The sequence below is a fragment of the Mustela nigripes genome, chromosome 4, assembly GCF_022355385.1.
Source record: "Mustela nigripes isolate SB6536 chromosome 4, MUSNIG.SB6536, whole genome shotgun sequence".
Taxonomy (NCBI): domain Eukaryota; kingdom Metazoa; phylum Chordata; class Mammalia; order Carnivora; family Mustelidae; genus Mustela; species Mustela nigripes.
Window position 1 is genome coordinate 61841561 of NC_081560.1, and position 22196 is coordinate 61863756.

A 22196-nucleotide genomic window follows, 5' to 3' on the forward strand; every position below is an offset into this window, starting at 1 on the left:
AGGAGTATTCCATTTTTAGGGCAGGAATGTGTACATCCAGGTCTCACTCTTCAGAAGAAACCCAAGATGATATATTTACATGCTAACCAAGAGTTTTATAAACCAAAACATGCTGATGATTTGTTGGTGGTGTTAGAGTATAAACTTGTATAGTCAATCCCACAGAGCTAAATTTCATAGTAAATGAGAACTGAGTTTACTATAAACTGCTGTTAGAAGAAAGTGTATTGTGCTGTGATTCATAAATATCAACTGACCTTTTCCTAATTCAGAGCTGACTTAAGAACATAATCTGTGTCTGCAGAACACTGTAGTCCACCTTGTCAACATGGCGGCACCTGCTTGGCTGGAAATCTCTGCACTTGTCCTTATGGTTTTATAGGACCAAGGTGTGAAACAAGTAAGCAAAACTCTCTTGCAGCCTAATGTAAGGGAACTGCTCCTTTGAGTAGTTGGTGGCTTTAGTACTAACTAAAATAAACCCAATGTCTACTTAAAGGACATATTATTCATGATTTGTTCTGACAGTTCTCATTCTGCATATCCCTGGGAGCCCCAGGTGCCAGTACTAAGATAAAGAAGTGTTCTTGGAAGCAACTCTCGTCTTGACCCTATCCATGACCATTCCTTGAGATAATAATAAGAATTCCAGTTCGTTGGTTTGCATATAAGTTTATCTTGTTTAATTTAGATCTATGATTATTTTCATTACTAATAATTTTCTCAATCAGCGAACTCTTGTTTATCATTCAGCTCAATGATTTCCTTCCTTCCCCAACTCTATGAGCAAAAAATAGCTGAATGGGAGAATCAGAGACCATTTAAAGCCAAAGAATAAGCTATTTTTCTTTTTTTCTCTGATCTTATTCATTAGAGGATGTGATTGGCAATTACAAGCAAGCTAGGTAATAGCCAATAATATGGCCAGTTCCAAGCCTAATCTACCTTGCTTTTATTTTTATTCTACGACCTTAGTGGTTTGTAACAGGCACTGTGAAAATGGAGGTGAATGTCTTACACCAGATACCTGCCAGTGCAAGCCTGGCTGGTATGGACCTACTTGTGGTACAGGTAAAATCAGAAATATGTTCAATGAATAAATCAGTTAAAACAAATGTAAAGTGCACCGGTATCCTAAAGACCAGCACCCCAAAGCATAACACTAATGTGACAAGACTGGTATGAAGTTTTATTAAAAACATGCCTTTTGTCTTGATTCTTCTTCTTCTCCTATCAGACCATAGAATTTCAGCTTTACTGTTATCAAGACCAATCAGTACTTTTTTTTTTTTTTGCCTTTGTATTTCCATCATCCACTTGCCTCATAGTGGAGAGAAATCTGTTACATTTCCTCGATCTCTTTCAAGTTTTCTATCACAGCACAGACATTCTGTTTCATGAAACATTCAAACAGTTAAAGGACACCATCACGGTATTTGTGTCTTTATCACAATATCAGGCTTACTTCTTTGCCAGCATGTTCGTGGTTATCTATGAATAATCTAAGCCATTGTGATCTAATGACTTTTCTCAACATAAATTTAATTTAATGCTTATAGCTTGCCAACTATGTGTGAAGCATGATGCAAGGGGACACAAAGATCAATTTGATTTTTGTCCTGACTTCCAATAGCACATCATTAGTGAAGGAGACACAGGATACACTTATTCAAAAAGACTATGATACAAGTTGGATTATAATAAGTAATGTAATAGCGCATTGCTCCTTGGGAGCAGAAAAGACAAAAATTCATTCTGGCAATTACACTTTGGAAGAAAATAGTATTGAGGTAGGCTTTGGAGGATGAATAAAGTCTTGGTTGAAAAATGGATTTGGGGGTGACTCTCAAAGTGGAACAAAAGTAAAGAAGCAAAAATAGAATGCTTTTGAGCATGCCAAGACTTGAACGCAGTGTTCCTGTTTGAATTAGGAAGGAGACTTAAGGAGGTACACATGTGGCCCCATGTATTTGAGCAGATTAAAGACCATCCAGTTAGTGCTGTTGACGTGTCTTCCAATTTCCCATCATTTTTTCAGCTTACAGAGGGCATTCTGAATTCTAATCATAACCTCCATATTCTTAGCGTGGTATTATTTGTAAACTTAATGAACAGACTCTCAAAGCTATTAGCCAGTTATTTCATTCCTCTTATGTTTGGCAAAGTCAAATTAATTATAGGTTATGGGTTTTACTTGCAGTAAAAATAAAATATTTCATTATGCACCATTTTGTACTTTAGTGCAGCTTTCATTTTTTAAATAATAAAACTTTTATGGTCTCTCTTCCCCCTGCTGTTCATTAGCTTTGTGTGACCCTGTTTGCCTCAATGGTGGTTCCTGTAATAAGCCAAACACTTGCCTTTGTCCAAATGGATTCTTTGGTGCACAGTGTCAGAATGGTAATTATTCTTTCTTTCTTTCTAAATAAAAAGGGAAAGGCATAAACAGAACTCAGAGTAAACCTAAGACTAGTCTCAAAGGGGAAGATGCCATTTTTTTTCTCTCCTTCCTGTGATGTTGCTGTTGTGGTCACCGAATGATCAGATCATGGAAATGTATGAGTTCTTATGTAAAATATTTGTATTTCTTCCCCATGTATTAGGCTCCCGCCTCAGCACTTGGCTGGGCAGTTTTGTAGGATCAAGGTGTGAACCAAACAAGCAAAGTTCCCTTGCAGTCTGCTGTGTGCCGTGGTGCCATTTTTATTGCCCTCACAGCCAAAATGCTTGATTTGTGGCCAGTCCAATGTCCACTATTATCTCATGATCTCTCAACTTTAGTTTTGTTAAACATTTATGAAAAGCTATGCACAGCACTGTGCAAGGTGACAGGGAGACAAAAAGATGCATCATTTCCCCCCTTAATGTCCTGCTATTTTAACACTTCCCCTGTTACTATTCTAGTAAAAAATCTGTAGCATTGCTATCAGCTTGTCCTGAGGCTGACAGTGTAGGCATGAATTAATGTCAATAAATGAAATTTAAAATGTATTTTCTACATCTTCATATCTTTGAGTTTATGCAAAATGCAGAGTAGATTTTTAGTAGAAACATGTCAAAACCTGTCATAATTTAATTCCTAAAACCTATACTTTCCTTGCCATGTTATACTTTAATGTGATTTCATCTCTTTTATTTGGAGGTTGGCTAGGATTCTTAGGTTGCAGTCGAGGTAGAAAAGAAGGCATTGCTGAAGTTCTAGGTACACAGGCATAGCAAATGAGTTTTTCTAATTAAGATTTTCTTTAAGGAAACGGCTTGTGAAATGGGAAGAAGTAAAGACTAAATTAAGGCAAACCTTGAAAACCAAGCAGCTACATCTAAACCCGTATTTGTGATCTGTAGGTGTAGTTTTGACTGAGAACGTTAAGAAGGGAATAAAAAGCTGATAACCCCCATGCTCCTTGCTGTCGATGTAAGATAGAGTGAGAAAACGTCTCTATAATTTATATTCCAACCGAGTAACTGGGAAAGGAGGAAATCTCTAAATTATTAAGTATTGCACTAAAATGCATTTGTTGAACATATGTCATGCTAGCAGGCTTTGGAGTTAGGTAGCCTCTAAAACTTCTAGCTGGCATTGATTTGGGGATTGACTTAAAGTTTCCAGGATCAGACTTCCTGAATTTCGGGTTTGAACTAGACAGTTGACATAAGGAGTCAGTGAGACATACATACTGTAAGTGCATGGCTAGCTACCAGAAATAATAGTACAATTGTTTTGGGGGGTTATTATTTTAGGGGAGGAGGGGGAGGGCAGAGGTAGAAGGAGAGAGAATCTTAAGCCGGCTCCATCAAGGGCAGAGCCCACTGCAGGGCTTAATCTCACGAGCCCGAGATTCATGACCAGAGTTCTTGACTCAAATCAAGAGTCGGGCACTTGACCGACTGAGCCCCGCAGGTGCCCCAGTACAGTGGTCTTTAGGACATGCTGCAGAAGATGCAGAAGAAATAAAAACATGATCTTTATTATCATTGAGGGAAAAAATAAGTTTTAAAATTTCCAGGCAGGTTTGCTTATCATTTTTTTTTTAAATAAAGGTATTTAATTGTCATTTCTGGAAGAAATATGAAGGAATAAAAATCCTCTCATAAAAGATAATAAATACTAATTTTTAAATTCCATGGAGCAGAATCATATACACAGAAAATACTAGTACAGTTTAGTCAAGGTTATCCAATAAACAGTCCTAACAAAGCCAAGGAATTACTGTTAAAAGGACTTTTCACTAAGCTTTCACAGAAATAAGTGACATATAAAGCTCTGCCTTTATGACCTCAGCAGGTGTTCAAAAGTCAACTTAAAATTATTTTCCAAAAATCATGTGTTAGATTGTGGAGATTTTTCTAATTTCTACAGGCATAGATACATCTCTTATTTTGAGCTAGGTTTTGACTTATTTTCTTGGTTCTTCCCCAATCATTTCACTCTTTACTTTCGAGAATGGTGAAATATAAGACTGGGTTTGTAATTTAAGCACTATAGTAGCAAGATGCCGTTTGTTATGAACAGTTCATCGATACATTTCAAATTGTGCTAATCCACAGGCTGCTGAGAGCTATGAGCATTGGATTTTATGATTTAGAAAGGATGATTTTAATGACTTGCAGTTGTGATCTTTTATTTTAATAGCACATTTTTCTGCCTTATGGCCCCATAGATAACAAGCACATGAGGCAATATGTAATATGTAATAATCAGAGATGTAATATTCACAGATTGCGGCCATGTGTTCTTTCAGCTCTCTGTCACCCTCCCTGTAAGAATGGCGGACGCTGCATGAGAAATAACGTGTGCGCCTGTCGTGAGGGATACACTGGTAGGAGATGCCAAAAAAGTAAGGCACCACTGAAGGTATTGCCAGCCAGAGGTAAATCCAACACATGAAATAGTAAAGGATTGCTACTTGAGGGCTGTTTCATTCTATTCCCTGAAGGTATCTGTGATCCAATGTGCATGAATGGAGGAAAATGCATGGGACCAAATGTTTGCTCTTGTCCTTCTGGTTGGAGAGGGAAACAATGCAACATAGGTAAGAGGAATACTCTTAAAATGTTAAAGCCTCATGAGAACATAAAGCAGAATTTACTACAAAGAGCATTTTCCTTGTTTTTGTTGTGTTTTGTCTTTGTTTTTTATTGTTTGTTCCTACATTAGGGGATCCCTTTTTGAAATAGAGTAGAATAAAAAGAGCTCTGAGTTCATTCTCTTAGGTTAGCAGAGAAAGAGAATGTTCCGGATTTCCAGTCTGTCCACTATAATTGCCAGGATAAATGACAAGTCTTTAAGTCCCATCTCCTTGTCTTATGTAGGGGGCAGGAGAAGGTGTAAAAAGTTACTGATTCCTTGACCCCATTTCAGACCAGCCAATTCAGAACCTTCCAAGGTAGGGTGCCACTGCTTTTAAATCGGGCTGGGTTTTGAGGTGATAACAGCTCTCCTCATTCAAATATTTCATTTTTTTCTTTTTATAAATTACCATTTAAAATTACCAGCCATTATAATCTATTGGTCAAAGTGAAAAAAAAAGCAACATAAATGCCCCCAAATTGAGGAAAAGTTAAATCACCACACATCCGATCAGTGGAATGTTATATAACCTTTAAAGTCGCCTTATCCAAGAATCAGTGTGACATTGAAAAATGTTCTTGCTAAAATGTTATGGGAAAAAATCTCCTTTAAATCGTTAACTTTTAACTGGTTCTCTTTTCTTTGGTGAAATTTTTTGTGGTTTATTCATGAGTATTTGACTAGCAAAATAAATTTTTAACTTGTTTATATTTCTCTTTGCAGCTGTCTGCTTTCAGAAATGTAAAAATGGTGGTGAGTGTATTGCTCCCAGTATATGCCATTGTCCTACCACATGGGAAGGAGTGCAGTGTCAAATACGTAAGCCTACAGAATTTGTTAATCTGTCTTCTGAACCTGAATCTGTTACAGTTATTGAGCAAAGTAGTGTGAGGAGAAATCATAGAAAAAACAAATCCCAGCATGCTGATCCATTAAAAAAATGGTTTTAGAAAAAAAGAAAATCTTCTTCATTGTCATACCCATTTAAAAGAAGAAAATATGGTAAAATATATTAAGATTTTATGTGACACAGGTAACTCCTAATTGTGGTCTGTGCATTGCCTTTGAAGTTCTTTCAGGTGTGCTGGAGATGGTTTTTAATATACACTTTAAATATTTTTTTCATATTATGAGAAAAATACATATCAATCATGAAAATCATAAACTATATTAAAAAGTTTTAAAAACTAAATTGTCCCTGATTCTACCACCCAGAACTAATTCCTATTATGACTTTAATATGTTAATACATTTCCCTTAGTTTTAGTCATGTGTATTACATAGATGAGTTCTCAGGGTATTGAGGAAAATCAAATATTATATAATTTTAAAATGTATGAAAACTTGAAATAACATGTTAAAATATTAACAAAAATTAACCGAATAGGGGAAAACTGGAAATACCCCCCAAATATTTTTTCTTTTAAAGATTTTATTTATTTATTTGACAGAAATCATAAGTAGTCAGAGAGGCAGGTGGGGGTGAGGGGCGGGAAGCAGGCTACCTGCTGAGCAGAAAGCCTGATGCGGGGCTCGATCCCAGGACTCTGAGACCATGACCTGAGCCAAAGGCAGAGGCTTAACCCACTGAGCCATCCAGGTGCCCCTCCCCCCAAATATTTTCAAATAATCAGTACTTACATCATTTCAAAACTGGTAATCCAAGTGCATTATAAACTGAAAATACAGTTACTAAACTGAACCATGTGATTTTACTGGAAATACCTGCCCTGTTTTTTTTTTTGTATGTTTTATGAACTACACTTGTTTCCATGTATCATAGATTCTGCATATAACCCTGTGACTCTCTTACTTTATTTTATTGGTAATACCTATTATAACTTACACATTTTTCATCTTAAGAAGATATTATCAAAGAAATCACCAAGTGCTAGTATCTACTTAAGAAATATCTGCTCAAAAATCAATAATTCTCTTTGGAAATTAGATGTGATAAACCGCTAAAAAAAAAAAAAGAGTTATCACCCTCAGTTTGAGCTGCTTATTCTGGAAAGAGGGCTATGTGGTCCACAGGTGAAAATGATGAGATGTTAAAAAAGTGTCCGAAGATGCCCCAGTGAGTGTGGGTTGAGGTACTCTGTAGCCTTATGATCTGCACTCTAATTTTGCGCCTTGCAGCACTTCTATATGAATTTTTCAAAGTCCCCAGTCTCAAAATGTTTTATTTCCAACTGTCCAGAAATTCTGAATATTGACGTTATTTGAACAAGATGTCTTATTGCCATCTGCTGGAAAGTTATTGTAACAAGTATTCAAATCTATGATGTCTGTGATGTGAGAAGTTCTTCCTTAGCTGTGGTACCTTGTGCATTACACAACCTGCCCAACTATACCCAACAGCATGGTTAAAAACATAACCTTTTAATGTTGCACTTATACCAAAGTGAATATTATTCTTGGGTTACACAAACTTTCCTAATGAGCTATGGAAGCAGATATCTCTCTCATGAAAAATAACTGTATTGTATGTAATTTTATATTATACTTATTTTCACTCAGTATTACTTAAAAGCATTTTCCATGTCCTTCAAAACATAATTTTGAATGAAATATTAAGTTCCATAATATATATAATTTTAAATATATAACATAATTTATATAATTCACTTGACTTTTGCCCTTCTGTTGTTTATGTTATTACTCTGACAAGCATTTTCTGTCTGTAAGTGGATAGGTGATAATAAAAACAGATAATAGATGATAATATAGGTGGATAGAGTAGGTGGATGATAGAAAAATAGATCGATATTGAGGTATGTTGAGATAGATGTAGGTATATATAAGTTTCCCGAGAAGAAATTTTTAAGGAAGAAATTGCTAGTGTAAAAATGTTTAGGAAGTGTCTAAAACAGTTATTTCACATTAAACTTCCAATGATAGTATATTAAATTGTCAATTTTTCCATACACTGGCTGGTACTGAATTGTTTCTTTTAAATGCTTGCTAAATTAATAAAAAACAAATTATGAATGCTATTTTATGTTTCTAATTTGAATCTCGTCTCTCAAGAAAGCAAAACATACACCCAGTGTTTAAAATGTATCCAATGAAAATTCTCTTCACTTTAATAATATCTTTAAAGAATAGTGAAACTGCTGTGTTAAGTTCCGGGTGTTTTGTTTTTTTTATGTGTATGATGACTATATGTGTGTGCTCTGACCACACAAGGATGGGAGTGTAGTTGGCCATTCATAAAGTCTTACAACTATTTTATAGTTGAGTTGCTGAATGGCTTCTGACCATTAGCATAGACTATGTCACAAGCATTGGTGTCAAAGGATGTTAATGGTCAAAATTTATGTATTACAGCAATTTGCAATCAAAAGTGTCTTCATGGAGGCAGATGTGTATTTCCCAATGTGTGCTCTTGTCGTGATGGATATTCTGGAGTCAAATGTGAAAAGAAAGTACAGGTATTTTAAATTTTAAATGGAAAATAAATATTGACATCTATCTACTCAGATATTCTGCTTAGCAATTGATACCTATCTGTTAATGTTTATTTTATTTCCAAATTAAAAAAATATGCAAGGATTTACTATTTGCCCTCAAACTAAAAATAATATCATTTTTGTGTCATGATAGAGTTATCTTCTTATTCAAAAGTTTGATGTGCACTTAAGGAGTTTTAATGTATAGGTGTAACTGTCAAGTGTAATATTCTATTTCATGGCATTGGAGCTGAAAGAGAGCAAATATTCCCCAATATGGACTTAAGATACCACTAATTTATATTTTGGTCAAATACTAGATAAAAAGACTACCTTCATCCCTCCCTCCATTTTTTTTTTTTTTTAATCTACTACTTTTATATCCACTGCTTCATTGATTTGAGGATGGGTTGTGTGCCACTAAGACCTTGTCTATCTTCATTCTTTTCCTGGACAGTATTTCTTTCTCGTTATTTGCTCCCCAGTCCATTTCAGGGGTGCCTGGGTGGCTCATTTGGTTAAACCTCTGCCTCCTTGCTCACCAGGGAGCCTGCCTGCTTCTCCCTCTGCCTGCCTCTCGCCCTGCTTGTATATGAACTCTCTCTCTCAAGTAAATAAATAAAATCTTTAAAAAATAAAATAAAATCCATTTCAGGGAAAGCAATAAAAAACTCTTCATATCATTAGAATTAGGATTTATTTTTATTTTAGAAAAATCAAGAAAACAAAGGAAAAGTAAACACTTTCTTAGAGTTTCTGATATTGCCTCACTCTTACAAGGCCAGTGCTGTAGAAACATCTATTTTTAAAGTTTTCATGATCAAATCTGTGCTCATAAGATCAAACTGAACTTTACTTTGTCTCCAATCTTAAGTTTCTGAATATCTACAGAGATCTCAAAAATTTCTTAATCTATATTAGTTTTAATATAAAAAGCAATTTTGCACACTTCAGAAGGCCCAAGTGTTGTGAATATCAAAGTACGCTGGAGTGCCATAATTTGAAAAATGATAAGGAATTTTCTTTTTGAAGTGTGATCCAAGATCAGTCTGGCTCAGAGGCAAAGTGCATGCGCACGTGTTTCTACTTGCACAGGTGTTCGGCCTGGATGCGTATGGCCTCCATTGTGAAAACAAAGCAAACAAGCTTATGACAGTACTGTGGTTTGAAAACCAGAAAACATAAGTTATGGAGTACCTCTTGGATCAGGTGTTGTTAAGAACAATAAATGTAAAAATGTGAATTCCCTGGCCTAAAGGCAGTGTACACATGTATTATTTTATTTAATTTGGAGATTTTTATGGCATAGAAAACTCTATGACCTCAAAAGCTTTCAATTTCACTCCGACATACCAAACTAGGTGACTTAGCTATAACTTGTTTTTATCTATTTCTTTACTACCTGAATCCTTCCTCAGATCATCAACATCCCCACTAATGGTACTTCTGCGATTGCATCTGGAACCACATTAGGGAAGGAAAAGGAAAACAAAGAAGAGATTAGCTCAAGGATCCTATGTCCTGCTTTCCTATATAATCAGCTCTTCTAAATCCTTGACTTTAATTCTCACTTGAGTTTTACTCTGTTGCTCATTGGTATCGTCGCTTCATTTGCTTTTATATATTTCTATGGCTCCAAAACAGAGGATAAAAATAACTTTCTTTTTAATAGGAAACAAACAAACAAGTACCATTATGAGCATTTACAGAACCTTCCCTGACTCCTCCCCACTCCTTTCCTGCTTCTTGGCCCTTCTTCCACCATCCTGAGGTACTGGGGGGAAAAGAATTGGAAGATAGTGATTGAGTTGCCAGCATTTCAATGAAAACAACAACAGAATGAGAATTACTAGCTAGAAACAAAGGACACAAAGAAAAGGGAAATTGGGCGAAGGAGGTGCTGAAGAGGGGGAGGTTTATGAAAGACTTTCAGAGGCTTCTGAACTTGCTGCCCAGCTGCTGTAGTTAAAATTAGCATTGGCCCTGCCGCTTGTTCACACTCTATGACCTTCAGCAAGGTATTGAACTCCTCTGAGCCTCAGTTTCTTCATCTGTACTGTGGTGCTAGTAACACCTAATCATAGAGTTGTTAAAGGACTAAATAGGTCGCCGCAGGTGGCTGGTATGTAAAAGACACTGTGTAAGTTGGGTTAGTTGGTTATCAGTTATTACACTGAAGAGAAGAATAGACATGGAGAAGGAAAAGAATGAGGAAAGAGACTGGAAAGAAACGTTGCCATGAATTGAAAACAGTCTTTTCCTGAAAAGTATCAGGGAAAAAAATGTACTGGGTTTTATTGAGCAAGGCTGTTTCTTGAGTGTAACCTTTGGTCAAGATGGAGTCATATAGTCTCTAAGCTTCATTTAGTCACAACATTTTTCATATTTAAATATGATCTGGATTAGATCTCAGTTTCATGAAAGCAGTACTTAGTCTCCAGTGGCAAACACAGAAGCAAGAGCTTTCTGTATCACGACAGAGAGAAGTAGGTGACAAATAATGAGCAAGGGTTAAACAGTTTTCTAATATTCATTGAAACTTGATTTCCCTCTTCTTATTACAGACAAAACGCCATTAATATCAAGTATGTGAATCACAAGCCTGTCATAAGAATGAAATTTTTATTCAGAAAAAGCTGAAGATAATTATTTGAAGTTTATTTGAGCATAATTTAAAAAATTATTTTAAAGACTGAAGAAACTAATAACATATAGAATGATCTTACCTATCATTGTTAGAGAAAAGCAAAGAAGAAATCCAGGTAATCTGAATGGATTTTGAAATGTGATTTGATATTTACTTATAAAAATGATGTATCTGATATTCAAGACATTCACATTATCTAATAAACTATTTCCCAGTTCTTATGTGATGGTGTCTTTATCATCAGGGATCAGTCAGCATAACTGAAGCTATTTGATGTATTCAGATATATAGTGTTTAATGCAGAATTACGAACTTTCAGGACTCTTGGATGACCTGGGGGTGAATGTAGGGAGAGAGGAAGATAGAGGTCCCAAAAGCAGCTGCTGAAAGTCAGAGAGGTAGATATTGAAGATGCTAGCCTAAAGCACCAAGCAGATGCTTTTCATCTTTCTTGGAGCTGCTGCAGTACTTGAGAATCTTTAAAAAACTCCAACTTCTCAAGCAAAGCAGGTCATTATAAAAAAAAAAAAAAAAAATCTGTTGGAAGGCCACTGTGAATCTTTTATCTATCCAAATATCTAGCTGCAAACACCTTTGAAAAAATAATGACTTCCCATTTCCATCTTATGTCTCCCTGGAAAGCTTTTGTCATCAGCTTTTGTCATCAACTCTAACCCAGAACCACACAGGAAAGGGGATTCCAGAAAAAGTAGCTCTACCCTTACACAGAACTGACAGTCATGAAGAGATGATAGTGAGCTAACATAGGACATACCCCGCATCTTACTGCTTTGGACTGTATTCCAGATACTGAAGCCATCATTTTTCCATGATGAAAACACCATATTTACTTTTGCCTGATTTCCCCTCCAGTCTTTCTGTTGCTCTGACCTGTACATTTCTGGACAAGGTGGAAAAAAGAATGAAATTTTGATCTTAGAAGACTTACTTGGTCACTGTCCTGATATGTAAAAAGAACATGAAGATGTCTGTTTCATTTTTCCATTCTTTTGGTACCTTGATCTATTTTGGTGTAGAAGCAAGAGAAAAACTATCACAAAATCAGATCCTTCTACAAATACCAAAGGAGAAGTGAAAGCTAAATAAAAGCAAAATTTAATGGCATTAATTATTGGGGAAGTGGGTAATATCAACAGGTATATACATATAATTGAAAGATTTGTCTCAGAGATAAAAATTACTATAGGTTATCTATAGTTATAAATCTTTCCTCTCCTATCATACTTGACCTCACACTGTTTGTCTTTTTTCAGAAAATATTTTAATGTTTTTAAAAGATTTTTACTTTTTTATTTATTTACAAGAAAGAGGGACAGGGGGAGAAGCTGACTCCCTGCAGATCCCAGGACCTGGAGATCAAGACTTGAACCTAAGGCAAATGCCTAACCATCTGAGCCACCCAGGTGCTCTAGAAAATATTTTAACTTGATTGTGTCTATTTTAAGTCAGAGAAGTTCACAAAACTCATTTTGTTCTTTTAAGTGGAAATACTGAACATTCCTAAGCCAGGTTTAAAGTATCAGATAAAGTAAGACATTATTAGAATAAAATTATGCTAACTTTGATAAGAATCTTATAAATAATAGCATTCAATGTCAGAATTAAAGAGATTTTATTTCATATTTACTGAAAGATAGTTTTAAAGATTTAAGAAAATATAATGTTTCACTGTGTTTTAGTTTGTTACCAAAAGTATGGATACATAAATGTAAAATAAACCTTTGACAATTAGTGTGTGCTTGAATTTTTACGCTCTCACAGAAACAGAAGTCCTAGAAAGAAAAAAGCACTCTAGATAAAAATGAATACTTTTTGCAAGTTAATCATTAGAATTGAAATTCCTACAAAAATAGTTGTAATAAAAATAGATGTAATTTGAATATTCATCTCTTTGTCACCTTTGCTCAGTATACAACATAGCAGCTTTATCAATAGCCTTGTGAATTTTCAATGTATATTTTTATGGTTAAAAAGTTATAATTGCTCAAGGACTTATTCTGAAATGTCTAAACCAACACTTTTAAATCTTTCATAAACATTTTCTAGATCCACACCAAGAATCCCAAGCAACAATTAAAATATTCATCAGTAGACTGCCCATTTATAATAGATTTAATGGGCCTGTACATGCTAATAATGAAGAAATGCTATGGTTTACAGATTTTATATAAAAGCACTCCTTATGAAAGCTAATGACTCATGCAAATGAAAGTAATGTTTTAGAAATATAATGTGAGTTTAGAAAAGCAAGTAATTTGATAAATTTATGGAGAAGAAATTTAATTTTTTCTTATTCTTGTTGATATTTTCACATTTATTAACTTTAAAATTTTTTATCCAGAGTCTATTGGATAATACTTCGAAGATAAAGCAAAGGTGCTTGAAAATATATACCTTTCAATGTTTACTTTATAAATCATTTTCCAAAAAGAATTCAGATTATAGACCTTGTTTAATATGCTTGGTTATTTTGTGTTTATTCATGTTAGCATTTAAATGAAAGGTTTATGTCCAATATTATGCATCCAATATTCTGACTCTTTCTTTGGCCCTTTGTTTAAAATACAAACTTCGGGGCGCCTGGGTGGCTCAGTGGGTTAGGCCGCTGCCTTCGGCTCACGTCATGATCTCAGGGTCCTGGGATCGAGTCCCGCATTGGGCTTTCTGCTCAGCAGGGAGTCTGCTTCCTCCTCTCTCTCTCTGCCTGCCTCTCTGTCTACTTGTGATCTCTCTCTGTCAAATAAATAAATTAAATAAATAAATAAATAAATAAATAAAATACAAACTTCTCTAAACTTTAAAATAATGCTGCTAGCCCTTACTCCAAAATATTAAAGTATCATAATTTTTTGATAGAATTAGAAATATATCTTATTTTTCATATTCACAAATTATAAAACTGATCCAAATTGCAACATACATAATAAAATTTTAAATTTCAGATTAGAACTACTTGAAAATTTTTAGAGCCTATATTGGAACATTTTATATCTATCTATCGATCTATAGACAGATAGATATAAAATAAGTATCATTATAACCATGTAATTGTTTTTAAAGCATTTACATGATAGAGGTTTTTTTTTCTTTTTTTTGTTTTAAAGATTTTATTTATTTATTTGACAGACAGAGATCACAATTAGGCAGAGAGGCGGGGTGGGGGGGTGAAGCAAGGCTCCCCACTGAGCAGAGAGCCCGATGTGGGGCTCCATCCCAGGGCCCTGGGATCATGACCTGAGCTGAAGGCAGAGGCATTAACCCACTGAGCCACCCAGGTGCCCCACTTGCTAGAGTTTAAACCACGTGTATTTATATTAGTTAAATGAATGTAATATTTTCTCTCCTTTATGTCACTTAATAATTCATTCCTTATGATAAGCATGCCACTTATTTCTAAAATGAGATGAAGTGACCTAAATATTAAACATATTAAATGGGGAAAAAGCAATAAATACAGAAAACATGAAAAAAAGAAACACAGTATTATATCTACAATGTTATATGTAAGAAGTAAATAACAGGCAGTTATAAGATTTTATTTTTTTAAAAAGTGGAATAGCTATAGTTATGTGTTCATATAAAGCTTAATAGATGACCTAAGTGGAATGTATTAATTAATTCTTATATAAGAGACTTGGAATAGCACTGTAGCTGGCATTTTCTCAGTCGCTGTTTGCAAATGATACTGAAAACATCAACTCTCTTCTTGTTTATAGAAAAAGAAAAGCCTGATAGTTTTAAGATTGCATAAGTCTTCAGCACATTTTCCTCATCTGATGAAGTGGATGAAATGGTGTACTTGTGAACAGCAGTAGAACACAGTTGGGCTGAAATTACTAATATTTAATATTAAATAAGAAATATCTTACAAAGCCTTTTCCTAGATACCTCCCATTTTTCATAGAACTCAGCCCCCCTAACCCTGAAAATGGGTTGCAGAACCTGAGCCTGTTGATGACTTTGTCAGTTTTACCCCCCAGTTTTCAATTTGCCTCCCAAGGACCTCCTCATGTAACTTCATTGATGTTGAAAATGATGGACAGCGTCGTCGTTGACACTGCATCTATTATCTGTTCACAATGGCCTGAACTGCTCCGGAGGTTGCTGTGGACAAGTACGTTGGACAGCTACCTCTCCCTGGTGTTGAAGAGTGGGTAACTGCCCTCAGTTTCCTTCATTTTCCGTCTTGTCTCACTTTGATAAAAACTGCCTCCCTTCTCTAAGGTACGAACCATCAAGTTGAAGTTTTACATTTGATTGAACTCAGTAAAAATGGTGACTTAGTGAAAAAGGATATAGAAAATGTCGCAGAGCTCAAAGGCAAGATGCAAAGTTGGGCTTAATGAGAACGGAAAGTAATCAAGAAAATAGACCCACTCTTTTCTCTTTTCTCTCTACTCATTGCTATCCTTTATGATCCACCTTAGGATCTCACAAGGCTGCCACGTCTACCTGGAAATCTTTCAGTTCCCATAGTGGTCACCCATTGGCTAGAAAACACGTCATTTAGTTCAAAAGTTCGAGATAGAAAAACCTCAGAAGGTAAGGAAGAGTCAGAAGATTGGGCAGGCTTGAGGCATTGTCCATCCCTGGGGGTTAGCCATGATCATAGCTGGAAGTCATATGGGTGGAATCGTCTGTGTTTAGGCTATGAGGAAGTTCACCTTTTGAGGTAGGCATGTAACACTTCTGAATACTGGAAGATCCCAGTATGCCTTCATTTCCAGAGTTTGACTTTTATGATGCGGAAATTAATTGTAAATAATTAAACGTTTGACTTTTGTGATGCTGAAATTAAATGAGGCAAATAACTAGGCCCGAATAAGCCCCCATTCTTGGGAAATTATGGTATTTGTAGGCAGAAAATGTTGTCAAGGGAAGTTTTTTGTAATTGGGTTTTTAAATTTTATTTATTTATTTTGATTATTTAAAGATTTACTTGTTTATTTTAGAGAGAGAACATGAGCTTAAGTGCTAACAAATGGGGGGAGGGTCAGAAGGTGAGAATTTTCAGCAGACTCCCCACTGAGGAGGGATTCTTAAATGGAACTCATGACCCTGAGATCATGATCTGGGCCAAAACGGAGAGTTGGATGCTTAAGTGAGCCACCTAGGTGTCCCTGGGTTTTTTTAAATTTATGTATTTGAGACAGGTAAACTAAAGCCCATGAGAATAAATGTCTGTTAAAGGACAGTGTATGTACGATACTATCTCCAGTCAATATCCACTTTATTTTCATAAATTATTCAGTAGCATACAGTGAGAATCAAAAGTGTTTTCTTTTCTTTTTTTTTTTCTTTTAAAGATTTTATTTATTTATTTGACAGACAGAGATCACAAGTAGGCAGAGAAGCAGGCAGAGCGAGAGAGAGAGAGAGGGAAGCAGGCTTCCTGTGGAGCAGGGAGCCCGATGCGGGGCTCGATCCCAGGACCCTGAGATCATGACCCGAGCCGAAGGCAGCAGCCCAAACCACTGAGCCACCCAGGCGCCCCAAAAGTGTTTTCTTGATTGGAAGTAGATCAATTATTTGACTATCAAATTGTCAGGCTACACTGAAAGGGGAAAAAAACCTGAAGTGTATTGAACATGACACTAAGGATTTTAACTAACATTAATTATTTAGACCTCACAAAATTACTGAGATAAGGAGACTCATCCCCATTTTACAGATGAATATCCTAAAAGTCGGAAGAGTTCAGTTGTTTAGTACCCTGCTGCTTACATATTGCAGTGATTGTATTCGGATGCCTGTCTGAAACCAAAACCTATTATTTAACTGCATTGTATCACTTATTAAAAAAAAAAAAAAAAAAAAAAAAAAGCCAGGTATTTTCAATGGCTTTTAATGGCTCAAGACCACTTGATAACTTCAGTAAAGGATTCCTCATCAGTATCTCTTCCCCCATATCTTTTTGATCCACAGTATGCACTGATATAGAAAGCTATGCATGTTAAAATAAAAGGTTTTAATTTATTCATTAAGCCAGCAAAAAAAAAATTTCCATTTTACTTATTTTTATTAACATATAATGTATTATTTGCCCCAGGGGTAAAGGTCTGTGAATTGCCAGGTTTTCACACTTCACAGCACTCACCATAGCACATACCCTCCCCAATATCCATAACCCAACCACCCTCTCCCTGCCCCCCAACCCCCCAACAACCCTGTTTGTTTTGTGAGATTAAGAGTCACTTATGGTTTGTCTCCCTCCCAGTCCCATCTTGTTTCATTTTTCCTTCCCTATCCCCCAAAACCCCTGCCCTGCCTCTCAAATTCCTATCAGAGAAATCATATGATAATAGCCCTTTATTTGATATGTCATTTGCAAATATCTTCTCCCATTCTGTCAGTTGTCTTTTGGTTTTGTTGACTGTTTCCTTTGCTGTGCAAAAAGCTTTTGATCTTGATGAAGCCCCAACAGTTTATTTTTGCCCTTGCTTCCATTGACTGTGGCGATGTTTCTAGGAAGAAGTTGATGTGGCTGAGGTCGAAGAGGTTGCTGTCTGTGTTCTCCTCAAGGATTTTGATGGATTCCTATCTCCCACTGAAGTCTTTCATGCTTTTTTATTTGTGATGTAAGGAAGTGGTCCAGTTTCATTCTTCTGTATGTGGCTGTCCAATATTCCCAACACCATTTGTTGAAGACACTTCTTTCCATTGGACATTCTTTCCTGGTTTGTCGAAGATTAGTTGACCATAGAGTTGAGGGTCCATTTCAGGGCTCTCTCTTCTGTTCCGTTGATCTAAATGTCTGTTTTTGTGCCAGTACCATGCTGTCTTGATGATGACAGCTTTGTAATAGAGCTTGAAGTCCGGAATTGTGATGCCACCAACTTTGGCTTTCTTTTTCAACATTCCCCTGGCTATTCGGGGTCTTTTCTGGTTCTGTATAAATTTTAGGATTATTTGTTCCACTTATTTGAAAAAAATGGATGGTATTTTGATAGGGATTGGATTAAATGTGTAGATTGCTTTAAGTAGCATAGACATTTTCACAATATTTGTTCTTCCAATCTATGAGCATGGAATGATTTTCCATTTCTTTGTGTCTTCCTCAATTTCTTTCATGAGTACTTTATAGCTTTTTGAATACAGATTCTTTGCCTCTTTTGTTAGGTTTATTCCTAGGTATCTTACGGTTTGGGGTGCAATCGTAAATGGGATCAACTCCTTAATTTCTCTTTCTTCTCTCTTGCTGTTGGTGTATAGAAATGCAGCTGTTTTCTGAGCATTGATTTTATATCCTGACACTTTACTGAATTCCTGTATGAGTTTTAGCAGTTTTAGAGTGGTGTCTTTTGGGTTTTCCACATAAGTATCATATCACCTGCAAATAGTGATAGTTAAACTTCTTCTTTGCAGATTCAGATGCAGATTCAGATTTTTGTTGTCTGATTGCTGAGGGTAGGACTTCTAGTACTATGTTGAATAGCAATTGTGATAATGGACATCCCTGCCATGTTCCTGACCTTAGGAGAAAAGCTCTCAGTTTTTCCGCATCGAGAATGATATTCGCTGTGGGTTTTTCATAGATGGCTTTGTTGATATTGAGGTATGTACCCTCTATCCCTACAGTCTGAAAAGTTTTGCTCAAGAACGGATGCTGTACTTTGTCAAATGCTTTTTCAGCATCTATTGAGAGTATCATATGGTTCTTGTTCTTTCTTTTATTAATGTATCATATCACATTGATTGATTTGTAGATGTTGAACCAACCTTGCAGCCCAGGAATAAATCCCACTTGGTTGTGGTGAATAATCCTTTTAATGTACTTTTGGATCCTATTGGCTAGTATTTTGGTGAGAATTTTTGCATCTGTGTTCATCAAGGATATTTGTCTGTAATTCTTCTTTTTGATGGGAACCTTGTCTGGTTGGGATCAAGGTAATGCTGCCTTCATAAAATGAATTTGGAAGTTTTCCTTCTATTTCTATTTTTTGGAACAGTTTCAGGAAAATAAGTATTAATTCTTTAAATGTTTGGTAGAATTCCCCTAGAAGGGTGTCTGGCCCTGGGCTCTTGTTTGTTGGGAGATTTTTGATGACTGCTTCAATCTCCTTACTGCTTATGGGTCTGTTCAGGTTTTCTATTTCTTCCTGGTTCAATTTTGGTAATACATCTCTAGGAATGTATCCATTTCTTCCAAATTGTCAAATTTGCTGGTATATTGTTGCTCATAATATTAACAATATTAACAAACAATAATAATTATTTGTATTTCTTTGGTGTTGGTTGTGATCTCTCTTCTTTCATTCATTATTTTATTTATTTTGGGTCCTTTCTCTTTCCTTTTTGATAATCAAGTCAATTTTCTGTTCCTAGAATTGCTGCTCTTCTTCTCTTCTATCTCCTATTGAGTTTGTAGGTGTTTGGAATGGTTTGATAACTATCTAGCTGAACTCCTGGGACCTAATGATATTTCAGTCTGCTGCTCCTATGCCATCTTGCTCTAAATCTCCCAGAAAAAATATTTTTGAAAGGAACACATTTCAAGAAGACTTTCTGAATTAGTAGCCTGTTTGATCTTAGCTGTGGAATACGCTGTATCTAGAAAGATGTCTGGTAAGAAAAGGCATCCTTGCAGAGATAGGACTAAAGCCAGAAGAGCAGCTGGACATTGGGCTATGACTTAGAGTTAGGAGACTCTCAGTTTAATTCAACCCCAAATCCTTGTTCTACCTCTTCCCAGTGATGTGGACTTGCACAGAGAGCTTCACCTCCTTCTATATTTAATTTCTTCATTTGTAACATAGGAGTAAATAATATTTATTTCACAGCATTACTGGGTATTTTTAAGTAAAAAATGAGATTATTAGAAATGATTTTTTCACAGTGACTGCCATCTAATAAATGCCAAATATATGGGTTTGATTAATATTTATCAGTATTACTGACAATATTGATGTTTGTTTTTAATATTTACTATTTATATTATTTCTGTTGCTGAAAACAATCTGTGCAACTAGCTGAAGAAAGGATGGCAGGCAGACTCCCCCACTTGGGCTTTAGGTTTTCCAATGATTACTGTATATTGATGAGTCTTGCTCCCTGATTAAAGAATTTACTTTTAAAAAAGCATTGATTAAACAGTATGTGGGATGAAAACAAGATAAAATAAGTGAATGGAAATTTTACTTCAAGTCTGGCATATGATTAGTAAGAACGAGGGTAAATAGGCTTTAAAAGCAGCTGGCACAGAGTGAGCACAGTTCGCGAGCTGTGCGTGTGTCAGGCTGGGTTGTGAGTGCTTTCCAAAGGGTTTGGTGGATTGTGCCTCCTGACGCAGCTGTGAGGAGGTGCTCCCTGTAATTCTTCATCGTGGAGGCGGCTGGGGGCCCTAAGCCCTTTTGTCTTCCGGCCCCTTCCTTCACATAAAAATATTTAAAGTGATATTCTACAGATGGGTTGGTAAAAAGGCAAATGTATTTATATTTTAAAACATTTTCTTTAAGCTAAAAGGTTTCTTCCCCCTGATTTTAAAAGAAAGGAAAACATTTTCTTGAGCCTTTGAAAGTACTGTGAACCCTAGTCACTGTGCCTCTTGTGCGTGGTGGTCAGGAAGGTGACACACTGGCCAGCGTGGCAGCCTGTGGCCCACACACCATGTTAGACCACAGTACTTATTAAGGAGGCAGTCTGCATGCTCTGAGAGAAGAAAAGAAAGGGAAGACAAACCAGATGCCACTTCGCTTTGCATGTTTATTGTAAGGACCACCTTTTTCTTTGGAGAAACAATTTTGACCTCAGTGGGAAAGCTTTTGTCAAACTTTCGACTGCCAGATGAAATGAGCCAATTTTTGCCTGCAGGTGGTGCTAGATCCTCAGTTCCCAGGTAACATACCAGAAATGAGAAAGGACCGCTTCAGTGAGAAAGCATATTAAATATTTAATGCAAACAGGATGTTCTTCAAAATAAAACTCGTCATTAATATGATATCTGTATTTCCTGAGAACTTAGATGTCTTCATCTCACCTGGTGAGTAATCAATAATAACAGCCACTTGCCTGAGTGCTCTGAACAATTCATTCAAAGAAGTGGTGATTTACCCAATTTGTACTAGATTAAAATTGTTGTGAGTGTATTAGTGTAAGCAGAAAAACATTTTGCTTTTCATATATACATTGAGCTTGGAAAATTCTCGCAATTAAAATAACCAGCAGTGAGAGGTATTTCAAAATTATGCCTTGTTTTCCCTGTCTTTAACAAATAATCCTATATCAGTATGTAGCACACCCTGTGGGGGAGAGAAAAAAAAAAAATCTTTGTAAAGGATTCTTTCATGAATGTGCTCCTTCTTGGCACCATCATTTTGTCTGAAGTAAGTAAGGTTCCCCCAGCTACATGTACTGTATGTGACGATACCTGAAAAATCTTTGACTCAAGACACTATGAACTAGAGAAAAGTAATAAGACTTACTGGTTACAAATATTATAGTGAGAATAATCCCAATTTATTTTATTTTTCAATTCCCTCAGAAGACATGACCGATAAATAGATCAAAATATATAGAGTGGCTTCTGATATCAGACTTCAGTCTTCCTCATCATGGAATTGGTGGTAATCCTTGTTAATATGGCCAAGAAATATTGTTACTGTCTAATTTGGATTCTCCTTCTAGGATCTAGGGATCTTCATCTGCATTTCCTTCACTGTTTTGGCTCAGTGCTGCCAAAATTGAGATGCTCCTTTCTTGGTTAAGGGCTCTGATTACAAATCAAAGGAAATTTCTTAGAGTTTGCTTATTGCATGGGTCCAAGTTGTGGGGTTTTACTATTTTTGTTTTTATTTCTTTTTTTAAAGATTTATTTTTAAAAATTTTTTTATTTTTTATAAACATATAATATATTTTTATCGCCAGGGGTACAGGTCTGTGAATCGCCAGATTTACACAATTCACAGCACTCACCAAAACACATACCCTCCCCAATGTCCATAACCCCACCCCCTTTCTCCCAACCCCCCTCTCCCCAGCAACCCTCAGTTTGTTTTGTGAGATTAAG

At 35.9% G+C, this 22196-nt stretch overlaps 1 protein-coding gene across 1 annotated transcript in view; it reads left to right on the forward strand.

Moving 5' to 3' along the window:
• Positions 1-11385, forward strand: part of VWDE (von Willebrand factor D and EGF domains) — a 71192-nt gene extending 59807 nt beyond the window's left edge. Inside the window, exons 23-30 of the mRNA XM_059395722.1 lie at positions 305-400; positions 976-1071; positions 2305-2400; positions 4743-4838; positions 4938-5033; positions 5795-5890; positions 8402-8505; positions 11088-11385. Of these exons, the coding sequence (XP_059251705.1) occupies positions 305-400; positions 976-1071; positions 2305-2400; positions 4743-4838; positions 4938-5033; positions 5795-5890; positions 8402-8505; positions 11088-11102 (695 nt within the window). The 3' untranslated portion in view covers positions 11103-11385. The remainder of the gene's footprint in view (positions 1-304; positions 401-975; positions 1072-2304; positions 2401-4742; positions 4839-4937; positions 5034-5794; positions 5891-8401; positions 8506-11087) is intronic.
• Positions 11386-22196: the final 10811 nt, after the last annotated feature.